This window comes from Ciconia boyciana, chromosome 4, assembly GCF_034638445.1.
Source record: "Ciconia boyciana chromosome 4, ASM3463844v1, whole genome shotgun sequence".
Classification (NCBI taxonomy): domain Eukaryota; kingdom Metazoa; phylum Chordata; class Aves; order Ciconiiformes; family Ciconiidae; genus Ciconia; species Ciconia boyciana.
Genome location: NC_132937.1, coordinates 28770267 through 28790745, shown reverse-complemented (window position 1 = coordinate 28790745; position 20479 = coordinate 28770267). Strand labels below are relative to the sequence as shown.

Sequence of the window (20479 nt, the reverse complement as noted above, 5' to 3'; positions counted from 1 at the left end):
TGATCATACAAGGTTAGGCTCACTCTAAAAATCAGTTATGTCATTGCTCAAGAAGTTGCTCTCACTCATTTTAAGCAAGTAGTCTATAAACTTATGTTTTATAGTTCACAAGATGTAAGGTAAGAGATTTTACAGGAAAATAAAACTAAACACCTAGTCAAAACTGAAGAGGAATTGACAAGAAACCCCTGAGACACCTTAGAATTTGTTTTTTAGGATTAGGTTTATGTATGTGTAACATACAGGTTTTGCTACCAAATAGTTCAAAACAGCTTAAGTAAGGCTGTTTTTACAGGACTTTTACCATTATTGCTACAAAACAACATGGAAACCATCATACAAAATCCACTGCCACAAAACATGAATTCCAGGAAACTTTGGAGAAAGAACATCAAACCATTAAACTTTTAACTAAATAGAGATCTGTCAACTGAGTATCTGTGATACCCAAGTTAGGCTGTTTGAGGTTTTCTCCTTGCTTTTAACATACATATATACAACCTATATTCACTCTAACAAACCAGTCTGGCACTTATTTAGATTTAGAAAAAAACAAAACAAACAGAACACACCCCCCCGCAGTTACGGCAGTATATTTCCTCAGAACAGTTCTGGCACAATTATTCTCCCTACATTCAAGCCCACCTCTACCTCCCCTTTTCTTGAAAAAAAGTGGGAAACAAACTATATAAAATATTTATAAAATATTTTTATAAAATATTTATTTATATAGTTATTTCAAAATGCAGAAACAAAAAAGAAAAAGAGTAAACAATGTATACTAACTGATGATGAATTTCCCTTGAGATTTACATGCATATGTTTTAAAAAAATCTGGGTATTTTTAATTTAAAATTATTTGCATTTGTTGAATAATCATTAGAAAAATACAAACCCCCTCCATTTCAAACAACAGTCATACTTCACCTGCAAATTCAATCATAAAGGAAAGAGCATACTTACAAATTAGTCTACTCAAAGTATTAAAACATTAAAGAGGAACAGAATACTTACATTGTCTTCCTCCTCTGTATCATCATTGTCATTATCATCATCACTATCCTTGAACCCAGGTGGAAGTGGTGGCCCAATGAATTCATCATCATCAGTATCCTCAGCTGGACCTTGAGCAGAAGTCTGGGAGTGCATGGAAGGACCAGTTAACTCTTCATCTGGGCTACCTTCACTTTCACTACAGGCTGTCTCTATGCATGGAAAAATTTAAAAAATTACTATTTCAAGAACATCCACACTTCCACAGGAATTTTCAGATAAACGATGTTGAGCACTGTTGTAAGTTTGTAAACACTGAAATTAGCAGCAAAACAAACTAATTTTTATTAACAGAGTGTAGGCTCACCATCATCTTGAAAGCATAAACAAAGCTTTTAAAAAAGGAATATCATAGCAACAGACAGTTCAAAAAACTGGACAGAATAAAAAAGTTAGATGAATTGTAAAAAATAACAATACCACGTCACTAGTATGGATTTCAATATTGCTTATAAGCCAAGAGACTATATTGTTACAGAGCATTTTCAAGATTCTGCTTCAAGTTGCAGCTTGTGCATATGCTCTGCACCTCTGTTGGTTGGGTGGAACTCAACACAGTAATCGCCCAGGCTCACAACCAGAGTGAAAACACAAAGCATGGCACTTGCCTTATAATGCCAGTAAAGAAGTAGAGGGAATCAGGCACTTTTGACAAAATATTTAATATTCAGTAAACTATCACACATCTAGATTCTAAGAGTTACATTAAATTATCATTTCACTGTTATCCTAATCAGTTGTGTGAACACATTATTTTTGGCATTGGAAAATTTCTGAAAAGTACGCAGAGCTATTTAGTCCACGTTCATTCAGTTTATTCCAAATAAATGTGCTCCCTCTGCTGGTAGTTATCAAGTAGGTGGCGTTCTAACTGGCAAAAGGTCTAAAAAGTGATAAGCAGAAAACTTTGCCTTTTGACTAGGTTACATAGTATCATTACAGTGATACCTTGCACTGAAAATCAGCTGTTCCTTTCAGATTCAGTGAGATAAGCTCAAATTGCAAGGCTTGATTTGGGAGCTTATATTTTAAGAGCATGTATGTGAGTTTACAAGTGAGCAGACTGCAAAAGAAAAGAAGGTGACTACAGAGGTATTGGGTTTTTTTTAAAAGAAGTTTGGGTTATCACTTAAAAACGATAATAAAAACACACAAGTTTAAGAACATAATAAAGTATTAAGAAAATATGTTCTAAACTATGTAATTGTGAAAGAGAATGCAGCCCTCCCCAAACCAGCTGTACACAAAGCAGGTAGTAGGTTACACAGCAAATATTTGTGTTGGATAAGCAATTGAAATTCTGTTTTAGGAAGAAATAAAAACAAACAAAAACCAACATGAATTAGGTCCTCAAATGTTACAGTGATGAGAAGGGTTTGCATGCCTGAAAGCTTGTGTAATTTTTCCAACTATATTTACTAGCCTAATAAAAGATATTACCTCTACATACAAACTTTGTTTTGCATAGCGATGAAAGACATCTAAAGACCTAGATCAGGATATGATTATCTAATAAATCTAACTCAAATAAAAAAAGCGTCGCTTAGTCTACAACAATGGGGCAATCAATGTCCTTTTACCAAAAGGAAGCTTTTCCAGCATGTGAGGGATGGGTTAGGACCTTCAAAGTTCTTCATGTTAGGTATCCCCAAAACTAACAATTTTACAATACTATATGCAAGAGAGTTGTGTTTTAAGAGTCAATATGTATTCCCAGACGAGCAAACCACATACCTTTTCCCTAAAAGCCAAATAATTTAATTAGTTTTGGAATGGAACCAAACATACACTGTTGCTGCCAGTGAGAAGAGTGTATACAACATAATTATTCAAGGAGGCCCTTCCAATCCTGGAGTCACAGATTTTCAGGTCTTTCTATAGACACTCAAGAACAATATTTAGCTTCCTTCCTAATTACATATCCTTATCATTCCCTCATTTGCTAGGGAGGATAAATTAATCGATTCAAACATTTCAGTATTTTGAGAGGCAGTGTAATCATTCTGCATGTGAAATGGCCAGAACTGCAGTGCTATTTTTCACCACACTCCAAGCTTGGCAGAGACAGCCAAGTGCTACAGCTACTGGTATCCTCTGTCCTGACTGGAAGAAATTCAAACATAAGAACATCCCAATGCAGCCAGACCAAAAGCCCATCTAGCTGAGTAATACCCTTCTGACAGTGACCAGGAATGGTGCTGACAGAAAGGACAAAACAAGAGAGCAGACATATAGTGGCATTTCCTTCAACTTTCAGCCTTGCAGTCTTCCTCTACCAGAGGCTGTAAAGAAAGAACCAGTTTGTCAGCCCCTTTCTCAGGATTCAGGGAAGTGTAAGGAATTGTTTTTTGCTTTCCCTCATCACCTCCTCAGTAAGTGAAATGAGCTGTAAGAGGAAAAAAAGAAAGCTGCATTAGAGCATAGATGGCACAGAGGGGAAATAACGAAAAACATTCTGAGTTGTGCAAGTATGTGGGCATATCTCCCCCATGTGTTCACTCTCCTCACATCATCCACTCTATTTTCTCAGGTTTTTTCTTTTTATATACTAGCAGATGCTTTCATTTCACAAAGCATAATAATTATTGTACTTATGCATAAATATGCAAGTACCATAACTATTGGAAATGTTTCTCTGTAGCAAAGTAGTTCAAACCCAAAAAGAATCAGTAGCTGTTCTTCACATTGTTTTGGAGTGACCAACCCCCTTTTAACAATTAAAAAATTAGTATGAGGAATTTTAAAAAAAAAGGTACTATTCAGGAAAGTGTTGCCATTTTCAGAGAATAGAACAAGCCATAATATATTAGATCAGTTTATAGTAACTAAAATCTGCATTATAAAAAGAAATACTGAGAGTCCTATATTTCAGACTTCAATTGTCAGTTGTAGGATTGATCCTCTGCATTAAGGCTGAGTCACAATGGCATGTCGCTTTCACTAGCTTCCCGTTTTCAGCACCAAGTTCTATACTGTGTATCATAATTTACAAGGAAATATAAAACTGCAAGCTGACGTGTTCAGCTTCCAGTTCCGTGAGCTTTTCATGTCATGCCCTCCCTTCTCAATCCTCAGTAAAAACAAAAAAAGAAAAACAAAGAAAACTTAGTACCAACAGAACTCTGGTGAGTTACCAGACTCTACCTAATAACTCAGAATACTGAAAGGTAGTTATTATCTTCTTTTATACAAAGTGCCTGGAGTTCTCTTCTCTTAAGTCCCTTACTAAAATGAGAAGATCAGGGAAAGGCTCTATATCATCTGACTACTTTCCACCTTACCATTTGTTTTAATTTATTCCTTATGTTGAAGTCACCCATGTACAGTACACAATCATGTTACATTTAAATTCTTGTCATCCTCCATTATTTCACCAGATAGGTATCTAAGATCATCAAAAGCAAATCGGAGCACAGAATATTTTTCCCTCATGCACAAGACATAACACAGGGTAGTATATTGTGCAATTAGTTACTCCAGTGAGAGTCCACAGCTCATTTGACCTTTCTATAGAGCAACAGGCAAAAAGTAAATTCTGTAACAGAAATTTGTTCACAGTCTGAAACACCACAAGTTTGTCTATAACCACCTACCACATATAGACTCTATCAGCCCACAAGATATATATACACACATATATATAGGTCTACTAGAGTCTTGTATGGGTTATTAGATTTCCACAGATATAGAAACCTAAAAATTTATAGTGCACTGACCTCCACAATCCCTGCCACACAATGGAGTGGTGTGGCCCCCATTACGTTCAGCTACTTTTGATTTCCCCGCATTTAAGAATTCAAACAGTCAAAGCAGTAGCATTTATTGTTTGTCAGTAACAAACAAATGTTGGCAAGTTTGGGAGTAAATTTCAGACTGAAGTCAAAACAAAATACTTTCTCAAACCCACCACTACTCTATACAATGTGCATGCAGAGGCTTTCCACCTACTTTGCTTTCTTTTTCAGCAGGCATGAACCAGTATACTCTATCTACAGGTGGGAACAATAGCTGCTCATTAAGTCAGCACATGTAGTCATTATATTTGCCCTAATATTTAAAAAAAAATCCACAGATAACAACATTGTTATTACAGGAAAAAAAAAAAAGTATGCCAAACAGGATTAGGGAGAAGACCGCAAAATTAACCATTAAATATACGTAATGTCTATTTACAAATATTGATACGTATTTAAGAAAGCATAGATAAAAAAATTAAAAATCAGTATTTCCACTGAAAGACTTCAGATAATAGACATGTTCACACAAGTTAAATGATGCTCATGCTCTAAGAAAACAAAAAAAAAAAACCACAATCCCCCCCCCCAAACCCCCAAAAACAACAACAAAAAACCCCCAAAACAACAACAAAAACCCAAAACACAACTCTTCAGATAAGAAAGCTGTTACATGGAATCTCCCACCATATCTAACTACCTTGGGATTAATGTGGACCCAGCTCCTGTTGCACTGGATGCTGAAGCTGATGAATCAGTGTGTGGACTCCTAACCAGCCTGGTCTTCCTTCTCTCTTTCACGAGCCTCTGAATACGGAGAGCAAATAAATGACAAATAATCAAGACCTTTAGAAAATAATAAAATTAGAGGCTTGCTGAGGACAATAAAACAATTTTCTTCATTTTCAGATCTATATGAAATATTTGAAAAGGTAACAGCAAATAAAGGATTTCACCTTAAAATAGATTACTTTTCCATATAAATTAAATTTCCATTGCTAGCTACTGCAATGATCACTCAGAAAAACAAAATGTCACAAGGAAAATGCAGACACCTTCTCGTTGTTAGTTTGTACACACTATCAAACATCAGTTGATCATATAAGGATGCTGATATTTCAATATTTTCAACACTATACTAAAACAGTATGATTACTTCAAAGAGTTCCTGAAGTTTTCATAGCGCAGGGAACTAAATTACTACATAAGTATACACAGGTGTAAATAAATGAACTCTAAATATGACTTATGGAAAATAAATACAACTCTGTTTTATTCCCACTTCACTTACTGAAAAAGAATCCCTGTGGAACATTGCAACAGAAATCAAAGTAAACAGAATCTTCCATTTCAAAGTTAAAATAAGAATGGTGGGATTATGACAGGGCAACAGATACAGCTACTGTATTTCTAAAAGTGCTCAAATAACTTCTATTAAGCAGAGAAAAATTACTTTCTCTCTATACAAGAAACATCACTTTCTTTTTTGCTCACTCACATAGTTTAAGAGTAAAGACTGTTTGCTAACTAAACTAAAAAAAAAACACACACAAAAAAACCCAACACCACAACCAAAAAAAAAAACAACCCCAAACATGTTTTGCACCAAAGCTAGGAAGCATTTTCCTCTGAAGAGAAACACAAATACCTGCAAGATACAGAACCAGGAAACATATCTTATTTTGATATCAGTTCATTTTTATCCACAGCTCGGGTAGCAGAGGAGATGTTTCCAAAAGTTATCATAGGTATTCCAAAAAGTTAAAAGTCAACAGTGTATTTTAAGAAATCTGAAAATAAAATGCTCACATTACTCCCCCCCCCAAAAAAAGCTGTAAAACATACACCTTTATTATTACTACATTATAAATACCAAAATTTGTTTCTAAGTTAAACAGCTGAATTATATACAAAGCTTTGTCATTTTTGGTAAAATGACCAATCTTATAAACAATAAAATGCTTTGCACTTACTTTATGGGTATGAGCCTAGAAACCTTTCGGGGGGGGGGGGGGAGGGGAGAGATTCAAGATATCTTGACTTTAAAACATTATGTTTTTATAATCGCTTACTGGGTTTCCCTCCTAAACTAAAACATGGCGTAAAGCAGATGATCTCTCATAAGGAATGATAGCTCAACCTGAACCAGTATCACATGAAAAGGTTTCCAACATGGAAACACTTTGCTGTGTTTAGATTCAGCCAACACAAAAAAATGGTCCAAATCAAGTTTTGGAGTTCCTTTTATATTTGAATTTCACAGTGTCTTAAAGTCCACAAAGTCAATGAGTCTCCACGGAGGTCTGTTCATGTGGTTCTGTGTAGAATCAAAACAAAAACAACCAACATTGCAATGATCTTGTTCTTTCATACAGAATTGCTTTCTTCATGATAAGGGGCTTTGAGTCTATCAACTTCATAAACTGCAACACTTTAGAGAGCAGATTAAGTGTAATCTAGTAGGACAGAAACTACTCAACCATGATGGCATCACATGAAAAAAAAACAAACCAAAAAAACCCCAAAAACGCCCAAACACCAAACCCCACACATTCTGCACACACTGTCCAAGCAGAGGGAAAAAGCATGGACCATTTGGGTTGACAAAGGGAATTCTAGAACATACATCTAGTGTCTCTCAAGGACCATCTTTGGAACAGTGTTTGCTTGGATACAGGCAGCAAAACATACAATTTTCTCCATCTCCCACTCTCAAACCACCACCTTGAAAACTTACCCACTCCCAGCACAGCAGAAAACAGAGACAAACTTGTGGGCTGCTATATACAAAAGAGCAGGTTATAAGACACACATTTCTTCTTTTTTATTCTGTTCTCTCTAGATTAAAGCTATCTGTACCAACTTCCCTTCCAAAACAAATACACAGCTAAGTAAAAGAAGGAAAGAAAGTGTCTTCTGTTCAAATTCACTTTTTTCCTGTATCTGTAAGCTATGCCTCACAACAGGAACCTTGCACACGCACATTGCTCTTACATACTCTGACAACATATGTAAATTAATAACTTGCCTATTTACCAAGCCCCAAACTGTTTAGGGCTATCTTCCTTGAACAAAACTGCATTTGTTTGTTTGTTTTCTAGTTAGGCAGTCTGAGACACTTTAAACATCACCCGGAAACAGAAAAACAAGACGTTTTAAAATGTATTAGCTGACAACACTCGCATTTCTTACCCAAGACCTTCCTGCTCCTCTCCACGGCAGTTCTCGTTTGCTCAAACATGGCTTCGAGGTCGAAAGTCCGAGCTTTCTTCCCTGAAAATCAAGAAAAAGGAGACTCAAACTCACCCTGGCCACAAGCACTCCGGCAGCTCCAAGCGAGGGGGGGGCGACGGGCACGACCGCTTCGTTTCCACCTCCAGCCGCTAGCCTCCCCCGGGTCACCCCACCAAGGGCTGCCGGCCCCAAGCGACGGCGCCCGGCGCCCCCCGGCCTGCATTCGCAACGCACCGAAGCCCGAAAAGTCCATAGTAGCCGCCAGCTCCGGGTCGGGTCCCGCCAGCATCTCAGTGCCTGCAAGGAGGGAAAAAGACAACCACGGGGGTCAACCGGGGACGCTAGGCCCGGCCCGCCGCTCACCGCCCTCCGCCGCCGGCTCCGTGCTGCGGCTGCCCCGGAACCACAACAGGCGCCAGCAGGAAGCAGCCGGGCACGGCGAGAGGTGCCTAGGAACGCCCGTCCGCCAGCGCCACCCCCAGGGCCGTTTCATCTCCCGGCTTCGCGTGTCAGTCGCCAGAAGCCAGCTGTGGCCTTGTGCTGTTCTCCCGTCGCTGCTCGGAAGGCCTCGACGAAGTCTTGAGAAGATACAGGGAGAATTTACCGTTTTGCCATGTAAACCCTGCAGGATTTGGGGCTTAACTTCAGGTTGTCCACTTGGAAAGTAGGGGGGAATTTCCTTTCTCATGCCGGGTGCCTCTCTCATATATGAAGCTTTCCAGAATGAGCACTGGACTGATCCAGGAGCAGAGAATCACTGCAGTCAGGGCAGTAAACGTGATTTACAAACCAGACCCATTCCCTGAAATCCAGGTTTCACACAGCCCTGAGACTTCCTACAAAGGTTTGGGAATGCCTACGCTGTCCAGAGCAGATAAAACACTTAGCAGAGGCCCAAACCTGGTAAGTTAACAGTGTGTGCTACAGTCACATTGATGCATCAGCCCAAATTTTGGAAAAGCAACAGCCACACCGCATCAGTGCGGTGCAAAGGCTCTGCTTCCGCACCTTCGCTCCAAACAGAGGCTCTGTGCATGCCTTTGAAGGGGAGTTCTCACTATTTTTGGTTTACATCACTACAAACAAAATCTGTGTATGTTTTAATAACTCTGATCCATATGGTCTTGCCACAATATCACATCAGGCTCGCAGTATAAAATATCACAGAATCACAGAATCGTATAGGTTGGAAAAGACCTTTAAGATCATCAAGTCCAACCGTTAACCTGACACTGCCAAGCCCACCACTACACCATGTCCCTAAGCACCTCATCCAAACGTCTTCTAAATACCTCCAGGGATGGGGACTCCACCACTTCCCTGGGCAGCCTGTTCCAATGGTTCCCTCAGCCGCTCCTCATAAGACCTGTGCTCTAGACCCTTCACCAGCTTTGTTGCCCTTCTCTGGACACGCTCCAGCACCTCAATGTCTCTCTTGGAGTGAGGGGCCCAACACTGAACACAGAATTCAAGGTGCGGCCTCACCAGGGCCCAGTACAGGGGCACGATCACTGCCCTAGTCCTGCTGGCCACACTATTCCTGATACAAGCCAGGATGCCATTGGCTTTCTTGGCCACCTGGGCACACTGCTGGCTCATGTTCAGCTGGCTGTCAACCAATACCCCCAGGTCCTTCTCTGCCGGGCAGCTTTCCAGCCACTCTTCCCCAAGCCTGTAGCGTTGCATGGGGTTGTTGAGGCCCAAGTGCAGGACCTTGCACTTGGCCTTGTTGAACCCCATACAATTGGCCTCAGCCCATGGATCCAGCCTGTCCAGGTCCCTCTGCAGAGCCTCCCTACCCTCAGGCAGATCAACACTCCCACACAACTTGGTGACGTCTGCAAACTGACTGAGGGTGCACTCAATCCCCTCGTCCAGATCATTGATAAAGATATTAAACAGAACTGGCCCCAACACAGAGCCCTGGGGGACACAGCTGTCACAGGGACACCCCCCCCACCAAGAGCTACAGTAACCACCTAGCAGAGAAACAGGCAGGGAACCGCCCAGGGTCACACAGGAACTGCTTCCCAGGGTCACACAGGAGCAGTTCCTGCTGCTCTCCTTGAGCCTGTCCTGTGCCTTTGCGGGCCTGTGACAACAGACTGCGCCTGGCCCTCGGGTGGCCCACAGTGATAGCGCGGCAACCCATCAGGCCACAGGCCCCATCGGTGAGGCAGCGTGGCCCCGACGCGGCCGTCAGCCTGCCCAGCTTCAGCAGCTCCCCTCCAGCCACGCTCAATCCCCAGCCCCAAGAGGCGCTGTCTGTCACCTCCCACTGGAATCCCTTTTCCATGCAGGCCGACCAAGTACCACCTGGAGACAATCCCTGCCTGGTGCTCCAAGCTGCCGTGACACCCACTACCCCACTGCGCTCTCCACCACCCTACCCTTCCCTCCTTCCCACCAGCGGAAGCGGCAATCGGCGCAGCGGGACTGCATCACGCGCACAAGGCCTAACGGAATTTGGCGGGGTGCGGAACGGCAGGTAGCGAACTCACTTTCTGGTCATGCGCGGAGCCTTCCCTGACCCCACCCCCCACCATGCCCGCCGCTACGAGCCCCGCGGCGCCCACTACGCGCGAGGTGCTGGAGATCACGGGCTGCATTATCGACCGGCAGATCCAGGATGATCGCTGCTACCCGGACCTGTCCAAGCTGCTGGCAGTACCGGCGCCTGGTAAGGAGCACTCGGTGGCTCTCTGCCTTAGGCTCTCATCGCTTCAGCCGCCCCGGTACACTCACCGCACCACGGCCCCCTGCAGGGTGGCCTTGGTTGGCACTTCGAGTGACTTTTATTTGTCTGTAGCTGTATGTCACATGTAGTTATGATGTATGGTATAGTTCTTCTCAAACATTTGTTTTGTCCTCCTTGAAACATCAAGACAGCATTTCCTACTTCATTGGTGCCAACTGTCTGCAAAGGGGGCTGTGAAGAGGCACTCTAGAGCTGTAGGTGACCTAATCAATGTATATCCAGCAGGTGTCAGGATATGAGTAAAGAGTATCTGTTTTCTGTTATGATATGATGTAATGTGCATGGTCAAAGTGTAGCTGCCCTAGCAGCATCATGGATACACATTACATAAAGTAATGGATATATATGGATATTTTAATTTGATACTGGGAGCACAGATTAGCTTTTCTAGGTGAAGGAATATGCTCCTGGCTTGTTCATGTGGCATATTTAATGTCTGGCCATACAGTGAAAAAAGGGCTGGAGAGTATCAAGGAAAAAATGGGGTAAAGAGTAAGCTGGGGTCCAAATGTTATTGTAAGAGTTTGTTTGCAAATCTGTTTGCTCATGTCTGATTTGAGGTTTAGATTTATTGCTTATCATCTTGCTCCTACAGAAACCATTGTTCACACATATTTTGTGAGTAGTGGTATTTATATGCTTAAAGTCTTTGCAGTATCAAGACATGTTTTTCTGCATAGTCTGAAGGCCTGTGTTATTAATCTAAATTAAAATGAGAAATGCACATTAGTCTAATTTAGATTTCACAGATTAGGAAACAATCAGGTAAAGACAGAGAAAGAGAATATAAACATTTTTTTGTAAATTTCTAATCCTTTATAGGAAGTCTAATCTTTTTGCTTGTTCTTAATTGCAGGTAGCCCTACTGTTTCTGGTATGTCAGATATGGATTATCCTTTGCAAGGACCAGGTTTGCTGTCAATACCTAATCTTCCAGAGATCAGCTCAGTCCGCAGAGTCCCACTTCCCCCAGAGCTAGTGGAGCAGTTTGGACGTATCCTGATGAAAAATAATGTGTTAGGTTGTGTAAGTATGTTGTAGTAGTCACTTTAGCATTAGTATCAAGGCTTGCTGAAGTCTTAGGCCACAAGAACTTTCACCTAGATCCACCGACCATGCACTGAACTTTATATTTGGCTACATGAAGGAAGGCCCCCAAAACCAGTGCAAACCAGAAAGATAAGGAGGCTTCAACCTTAGCAGAAGCTGCGATCTTAGAGATAAGAGAAGAATCGGCCCGCCTAGAGACAATGAAAGGGCCCAATGAAGAAAGGGAAGACCCCAGACCCAAATACTACTATTGGTCCGAACTGTCTCCTGAGGGGAGGGGAATTTAGATTGTAAGGGTATAATTGCCCAGGGATTTCTTTGTTCTGGGTCCCTCTCCAGAGGCACCCAGCTCGAGCTGTTTTCACCGCTGTACCAATAAATTCATCTGGCATACGTCGTATCGGAGACTCTGCTTCGGGAAACCTAGGGTCGAGCCAGAGGGGAGAGGAAGCGCCCGAGAGTGAGTGTGCGTGTGAGCGAGGAGTCAAAAAGGGGCACCCGTCAGCTCAGTGGAGCTGCCCGCTGCGAAGAGACTCCGGTCCTAGCAGTTAAAGTCTCGGGTGGTGTGAGTGCTCGGGCAGCGGCTTCTCCCTTAACAAGTAATAATATTAGAAATGAACTTTTTTCTTTCATAATCTTTTTTTCCCTGGTCTTTGTCAGACTCCCAAAAATGAACTTTGATATTGTTCATGTTCCCTTTGTAAGGCTCAAAGTGATAACAAGGTCCATTTGTGTAGAGTTGCTGGTGGAATTAGTTTCTGTATGAAGAACTCTGAATGTTTATGGTACATAGTTTGTGTACTACTATATATAAAGTAATATTATTTTTTAAAGTGCTTCAAAGGGGATTTTGCCTTTGCTAGCCGAAATGCATTTAGTCCTTACATCAGCAGTGCTTCAGATATGCAGTGCAATTGTATGATGGGAGTATTTTCAGAAATCAGCAGAGCTTGGCTAACCATCGACAGTGACATTTTTACATGGAACTATGAAGACGGGTATGTAGAGAACACATTCCCAATTATATTGGGAATACCCATTGGTATTATGTCGAAAGTAGGCGATTGCAGTAGTGGGAGATAGTTTACTGGTAGCACAGAGGTGTGCTATTCAGTTTAACTTAATTCCTTTCAGGTTTTACTGAAACTTTTGAATAAGTGTTTAAGGATTTTTAAGAGTTAGTAACATTGCTGCCAAATCATCTAGAAATGAAAGAAAGGAAAATGCATTTGCTTAGGGTTAGACTTAGCTAATATCCTAAAGTTACTGCGGTATTTATGCTAGGGCTTCGCTTATGCCAAAAAAGTAGAAAAAAATTATACTAATTGCCTAACTTTTCTAAGTAGATTTAGTACGTACTCTGATGCATATACAGTGGTCAGTCATTCCCACAATGGTAAGTAATATGGCCTTAGTAATTTGAAGTATTGTGATTGAAGCTCTCCTGCCTAACTTATTTTAAGGATGCATAAAACTGAAAATAATTTCATTATCTTTTCAAATGGCAGTGATATGTTTATAATTTGCAGGTTTGTTTCCTTATTTGTCTATATAGTAATAATTATTTTAGTAGGAATTGCTTTATACATATTGTTGCATTTCTTAAGAAGATTAAAGTTAAGATTGTGCCTCACATAGCTCCACTCCATACATTTACATTGTGTTACAGTGCATTAAATACATTCACCAAATAATACAACACTTCATGGTGTTAATCATAAGGTACTGGGGAGGAGGTTGGGGTTTTTTGATTTAGATATATTGTATTTTTTTCCCATGAAAAATAAGTTCCTCCCTCTTGATGTTAATCAGCATTGCAGATGCTGCATCGTATAATTCAGAGTAGACTGTATGAATTAACAGAATCCAAAAGTATAAAATACTGCAGTTGGGTTTCAGGTTTGAAACTCCACTATAGGGACTCCAAGCAGCTCAAATGATCATATAGTTTTGCTGTGAAACTTCTGTCATTCCATTCTGCTGGACCTGCTTTCACCCAAAGCAAAATGTGTAGATGGCTTCAAAATGTTACAATAAGTATTAATAATTTTTAAATATACAGAATCTTATTTTGTTTACTTTGTTATTATGTGATACTATGTAACAAGTTTTATGCAGGTTTTTTTTCTTCTTTGTTGACAGAGGAGATCTGGCTTATTTTGATGGCCTTAGTGAAACTATTCTTGCAGTGGGTCTTGTAAAGCCAAAGGGAGGTAAGGAATACGTGACAGTGACCAGAATTAGGCAGTTAGTGAACCTTCTGTATGTGTTTTTTTTATATATGCATATGTAAAAATCTGTGGTTTATGTGCATATATATACACATGCAAGATATATGGAGGTTTTTTGCTTTTAGAAACATTATTAAATTAATTACAAGCCAAAAATAATGTATAGTTTAACAATCATTTACACTGATGAGCTTGCGGTTTTTTTCCCACATCATACTCTAAAGTTTCTACTGTTTATAAATTTACACATTCAAGTGATAACTTCCATGAGATCCTGATTTCTAGCCCTCCCAGTTCTTTTGATAGCTACTGCTTACATAACATTGAAATCAAAGTTGAATCAGCAGTAGGGCTGAATTTAAAAGAAGCACATTTATAAGAAAAATGTCATTTTAAAGATCCTGTATTTCATGAACTGGAAGCTGAACTGCTGACTGATACTGCTTTCTAATTCTAGTTTCACAGATCATTAGGTCTTAAATATGACTATTCCCTCTAACCAGCTGATGTGTCTATCCAAAGAATACAGTGGTGTCTCGTCCCACTCGGTGGGTTGCGAGATGGGAGAATATTTTCGATTCCCCGACGGTTTGTGTACTGACAAAGGCCCATCTCTGCTCGGCAGAGCCGCGTGGTCGGTAGAGTCACGACAATGACTCAGAGGAACAGGCTGGCCAGCAACTTTATTAACTGGCGAATTCCACAAACGGGCAAACTTAATGAACTGGCGAGCTCAACAAACGAACAGAGGCGATTTGGCAATGGAGCTATTTTCCGGGCAACCCGTCACAATTTATCCCAAACTTACATATATTGGAAGAGTAGAGGAAGAGAGAAGCGAGAAAAGGAAAGGAGAAGAGAGGAGGAAAGAGAAAGAAAGAGAAAGAAAGAGAAAGAAAGAGAAAGAAAGAGAAAGAAAGAGAAAGAAAGAGAAAGAAAGAGAAAGAAAGAGAAAGAAAGAGAAAGAAAGAGAAAGAAAGAGAAAGTATCACCACCCTTGGATCCCACGATGACAGACGCGGCAATCCTCCCGTGATGGGCGCGCGCATGGTTGGGGGGCGTGTCTTTTATAAGCTAATCCCCGCCTCCAGGTACGCCACTTCAGGACTTACATGGTTCTTGTTCTAGAAGGTTCTCAATCTTCTGCGCAGGCGCTGGGGGAGGGGGGTGGTCGCGAGGGGTCTCTCGGGTGGTCGCAAGCCCCTTCCTCAGATCAACCCTGTGTGACCTCTGGCCATACATGGTAAGGTCCGGCGGAACCCGGAACCACGCATCCTCCGACGCGCTCTCCACGTCCCGCTCTCGCTCTCCCCCACCCCGTGCTCGCTGACCTGCTGTCGCCATGCAAATAGCGCCTCGCCTCGCCTCGCCTCGCCTCGCCTCGCCTCGCCTCGCCTCGCCTCAATGTTTGAGACATTAACTCTTTCAGTCTCTCACAAGTGGATATCTCATTGTGAGTGTGAGAGGTTGGCTGCAAACTAAAAACTAGTTTTCTCCCCCTCTTTAGGTATATTCCAGCCTCACGTATGACACTTACTTGTTCTGGCTGCCCCCGTTGATATTGTGATTTTAGGGCTCAGTTGTGCTAATATACAAGCAGGTAATTCTCTCTCCTCCCCCCGCCTCTTTAAGTAAATTAAAGAAGCTATTAGGGTAGCATTCACGGTTGTGCGTTAACAAGTTATGTAAGTATACAATGGCTATTTTATTAGTAGCCATTTGAAAAAAGAAAAACAAGACTGTGTGGTAAGCCCCTTGCTAATTTTTAAATCATGTTACAGACAGGGTCAAATAATTTTTATGGGGTGTGCACCTGCTGGATCCTGGACTCCCATAGGAGCATTGAGTTGTGTTATTCACGTTTAATATTAAAAAAAACTTTTAAAACAGATACTACTGTTAATTAAGCAGCATGTTAGAGAGGGAGAGGAGAGCTGGGCATGAATCTTGGAACTGCTGAATGCAGTTCATTAACCTCATTGGCATTTGTATTCCAACCACAGAAATTGAGAACCTGATACTGATTTTTTAATGCCATATATATGAATAAATAAAATACACAATTATTTTGAGAAAGTGAGAGGATTACAATCTTTTGCCCTCTTTTTATACTGTCTTGATGTAAAGAGAAAAAAAGTAGAAATCTGTGGTTTAGACTTGGCATGATTTAGAGGAGATGACAATGTATGGAAATGAAAAAAACATTATATTTCCTTACTTGGAAACTTATACAGAGAATTTTAAAAAATTTTTTTAAAAACAGAAGATTTGTTACTCTGCAGTTCACTTTGGAGAATAGCTATTCCAGAATGTGTTTAGTAATTATGAAATTTGCTGTAATTTTTCCTGTTTTCTGAAATGCTTCTAATCACAGACCTGTAATATTTATTAGAACAACCTAAAAACTGAAGAGGACTTATTTATTCATTATTTATTTATTTAAGGTACTGGATTACTCAATGACAACATGTCTGGTGGAATGCAGCTGCTACCAGACCGTCTCTATTCACTCCCTACTGACAATACTTACATTCTGGCAATAACATCCACTGATAATGGGCGTATCTTTTTGGCTGGAAAGGATGGCCGCTTATATGAAGTATCTTACCAGGTGATTATAGGTTTTACACACAGGCATTTTTCATTGTTTCATGGTTGTGGGGTCTAGGCACTAAGAGCTCTAAAAAATGTCAGATTTGCCATCTTCTTTCTTCCATAATTATGTTGCATGGCTTATTTGCACAACTGCTCTGATGTTTTAGCATAAATGCATTTTCTTTGAAGAAGTAGTAATTATATGAGGAATAGCAATACAGCTTTGGTCAACTTCAAAAATAAAATTAAAATCATGATATCTTGCACCCTTTTTTTCATGTAAAATTTTCCTTTTAATGATCACCTACTGCTTTCAGTTGAATAATATATACTTCACTGAAATCAATGGTGTGTAGTTAGATTTTTACTTGTTTTCATACTTGTCCTGTTAACGACTTTTGAAATATAACTGCTAGTTTGTTCTTTGTTTTGGTTTGTTTTTTCTTTCAACGCTGTATCTGTTTTAAATTGTAGGCTGAGGCAGGCTGGTTTAGCCAGCGCTGTAGAAAAATTATCATTCAAAGAGCACACTGTCTTTCCTTATTCCTTCATTGCTACAGTTCACGTTCTCAGAGGATGGTAAGTACTGATGTTAAAGACTTACCCAATAATTAACTGTAACCTTTTAAGTAATACTACCAAGAAGTTAGACTGAATAGTTTCCTCATTCCGTGCATATAGTTATTGTCAATGAAACTTGCAGTGGTTGGCGATTATGAAAATCAGGTCACTTGCTTGTGCATCTAGGTCAGGATATAAATGTTAACCTTGGTTCATGTCTGTTTGCCGCCTGGATTTTCAGCTGCTTCTAATGTGGAGAAGCCCTCAAAGGTTCACAGAGCTATTTATAGCAAAGGTAAGCAGTGGAACACAGCTCAGATGAGAATTTTTTTTTTTTTTTTGTCACAGTCACTATCGCACTATTTTACATTGGTGAGTGTGAAGCAATGGGAATAACTGACAACTAAACATGGCTTCTGTGTGTTAATAGAGTTTTTAGAAGTGGAAGGTTGTCATATTTTTCAGAATTCAGTTCTTCTGCAAGGTGCAGTGTTTGAGCAGAGAACTTTGTTCATGTGTCAATCAACCTTTTTTTCTTCTAATCTCCCCATAAAATAGATTTAATGTGGTGCAAATTTGCCTGTATGTCTAGCCACGTGCAATTACTTCTGGAAAGCAGGGGACAGAATAGGCTTCTTACCTATTCAGTGCCTCTCATCTATCCTGAGTTTACCAAGTGTGCTGACTGTTTATTTTTAAACTCATTTAGCTACTGATACCACATAAGCTACCAAACAGCTGCCAGATGGTTCCAGCTTTATGTCACTTCTGATTGTAGGCTGAATTTTTAAGTGCTGTAGAAATGTGGGGAGAAACAACGCAATGTTGCTGACCCTTTTAGTCATACATACTGATTTTTATCCTTGAAGTCATTTCCGGATTTTTTTTTTCATCCAGGACCTGTTTAAACATCTCATTTTTGAGGCATGTTCTACCTATTTTAGGCTCATTTTTGTTTGTACCTTTCAGAGTAGATGGCAAGATAGTGTTAAAAGTGACCTCCTGAAGAACCTCATGACATGCAAACTCAGGAGATATTATTTGCTGTTCAAATTGTATGATGAGGACTTAAAGATTGATTTTTTACTAAATAAGGAATTAATGAATTTGCATCTAATGCATGGTTATTGCTTCTAATACAAACTTAATATCACTGTTCTTGCTAGGGATCCTACTGATGGCCACTTCAGAAAATGAGGATAATGACATCCTGTGGTGTATCAGTCATGATTCTTTCCCTTTTCAAAAGCCAATGATGGAAACACAGGTACTAAAGTAAACTTTTATACACTTTTGATGGATTATAGATTTTTTTTTTTCTTTCTTTCTGATAACAGATACTTGAATAATGCTATCTGAAAGAAATGGGTAGTTCACAGAAAACTTCCATGAGGAGTTTGGAAACACAAAGCTAATCAATATACTTCAAAGAAAAAAAACCCAAATTTTTACTAAAAAGGCTTTTTTGTCAGTGAATGGGAACTGATCTCTTAGTAGGAATTCCCAGTTCAGCCATATTTTCTAGCTTGATGCAAGCTACGTATCAAAAGCAATTGCCTTGACTTCTAAGATTTTACTTCTAATTAACATATTTGAAAATATTGTTGTCTATAGCATGCTGCATATTGTGCACAAGCACATGAAGACGTGGTCCCCAGTCCATAGTGTGCTGAATGTTGTTTATTTTTAAATTCACCTAGTTGTGTAGGGATGGGGTCAGGAAGGCCAAGGCGCAGCTGGAGCTGAACTTGGCAAGGGACACAAAGAATAATAAGAAGGGCTTCTATAGGCATGTCAGCCAGAAAAGGAAGGTCAAAGAAAGTGTACCCCACCAATGAACAAGACTGGCAAACTGGTAACAACGGAGGAGGAGAAGGCTGAGGTACTCAACAACTTTTTTGCCTCAGGCTTCACTGGCAATCTCTTCCCACACCTCTTGAGTGGATGGACCGCAAGGCAGGGACTGGGGGACCAAAGTCCCTCCCACTGTAAGGGAAGATCAGGTTCGAGACCACCTGAGCAACCTGAACATACATAAGTCTATGGGGCCTGACAAGATGCATCCCAGAGTCCTGAGGGAATTGGCTGATGTAGTTGCCAAGCCACTCTCCATGATATTCAAAAAGTCATGGCAGTCAGGTGAAGTCCCTGGTGACTGGAAGAAGGGAAACATTGCACCCATTTTTAAAAAGGGTAGAAAGGAGGACCCTGGGAACTACCGACCTGTCAGCCTCACCTCTGTGCCTGGGAAGATCATGGAACAGAGCCTCCTAGAAGCTATGTTAAGCCACGTGGAGGACAGGGAGGTGATTTGAGACAGCCAGCATGGCTTCACCAAGGGCAAGTCCTGCCTGACCAACCTAGTGGCCTTCTATGATGGAGTGACTGCATCAGTGGAGAAGGGAAGAGCTACGGATGTCATCTATCTGGACTTCTGTAAGGCCTTTGACACGGTCCCCCACAACATTCTTCTCTCTAAATTGGAGAGATATGGATTTGATGGGTGGACTATTTGGTGGATGAGGAATCGGCTGGATGGTCGCATCCAGAGAGTAGTGGTCAACGGCTCAATGTCCGGATGGAGATCGGTGATGAGTGGTGTCCCTCAGGGGTCTGTATTGGGACCAGTACTGTTTAATATCTTCATCGATGACATAGACAGTGGGATTGAGTGCACCCTCAGCAGATTTGGAGATGACACCAAGCTGAGTGGTGTGGCTGACACGCCTGAGGGACAGGGATGCCATTCAGAGGGACCTGAGCAAGCTCAAGAAGTGGGCCCATGTGAACCTCATGAGGTTCAACAAGGCCAAGTGCAAGGTCCTACACCTGGGTCAGGGCAATCCCCAGTATCAATACAGGCTGGGGGATGGAGGGATTGAGAGCAGCCCTGCAGAGAAGGACTTGGGGGTACTGGTGGATGAAAAGCTGGATGTGAGCTGGCAGTGTGCGCTCACAGCCCAGAAGGCCAACTGTATCCTGGCCTGCATAAAAGGAAGCGTGGCCAGCAGGTCGAGGGAGGGGATTCTCCTCCTCTACTCTGCTCTGGTGAGGCCCCATCTGGAGTACTGCATCCAGCTCTGGAATCCTCAGTACAAGAAAGACACGGACCTGTTGGAACGGGTCCAGAGGAGGGCCACAAAAATGATCAGAGGGCTGGAACACCCCTCCTATGAGGAAAGGCTGAGAGAGTTGGGGTTGTTCAGCCTGGAGAAGAGAAGGCTCTGGGGAGACCTCATTGTGGCCTTTCAATACTTAAAGGG

The 20479-nt window shown here is 41.1% G+C and overlaps 2 protein-coding genes across 2 annotated transcripts in view; one reads left to right on the top strand and one right to left on the bottom strand.

Moving 5' to 3' along the window:
• WDR70 (WD repeat domain 70) overlaps window positions 1–8415 on the bottom strand; it is a 161688-nt gene extending 153273 nt beyond the window's left edge. The window contains 6 exon segments of the mRNA XM_072860900.1: window positions 1015–1203; window positions 5435–5438; window positions 5488–5562; window positions 5564–5594; window positions 7980–8060; window positions 8256–8415. Coding sequence (XP_072717001.1) covers window positions 1015–1203; window positions 5435–5438; window positions 5488–5562; window positions 5564–5594; window positions 7980–8060; window positions 8256–8310 — 435 coding nt within the window. The 5' untranslated portion in view covers window positions 8311–8415.
• Window positions 8416–10587: 2172 nt separating this feature from the next.
• Window positions 10588–20479, top strand: part of NUP155 (nucleoporin 155) — a 31732-nt gene continuing 21840 nt past the window's right edge. The window contains 5 exon segments of the mRNA XM_072860899.1: window positions 10588–10701; window positions 11636–11773; window positions 12731–12827; window positions 13972–14042; window positions 16505–16671. Coding sequence (XP_072717000.1) covers window positions 11656–11773; window positions 12731–12827; window positions 13972–14042; window positions 16505–16671 — 453 coding nt within the window. The 5' untranslated portion in view covers window positions 10588–10701; window positions 11636–11655.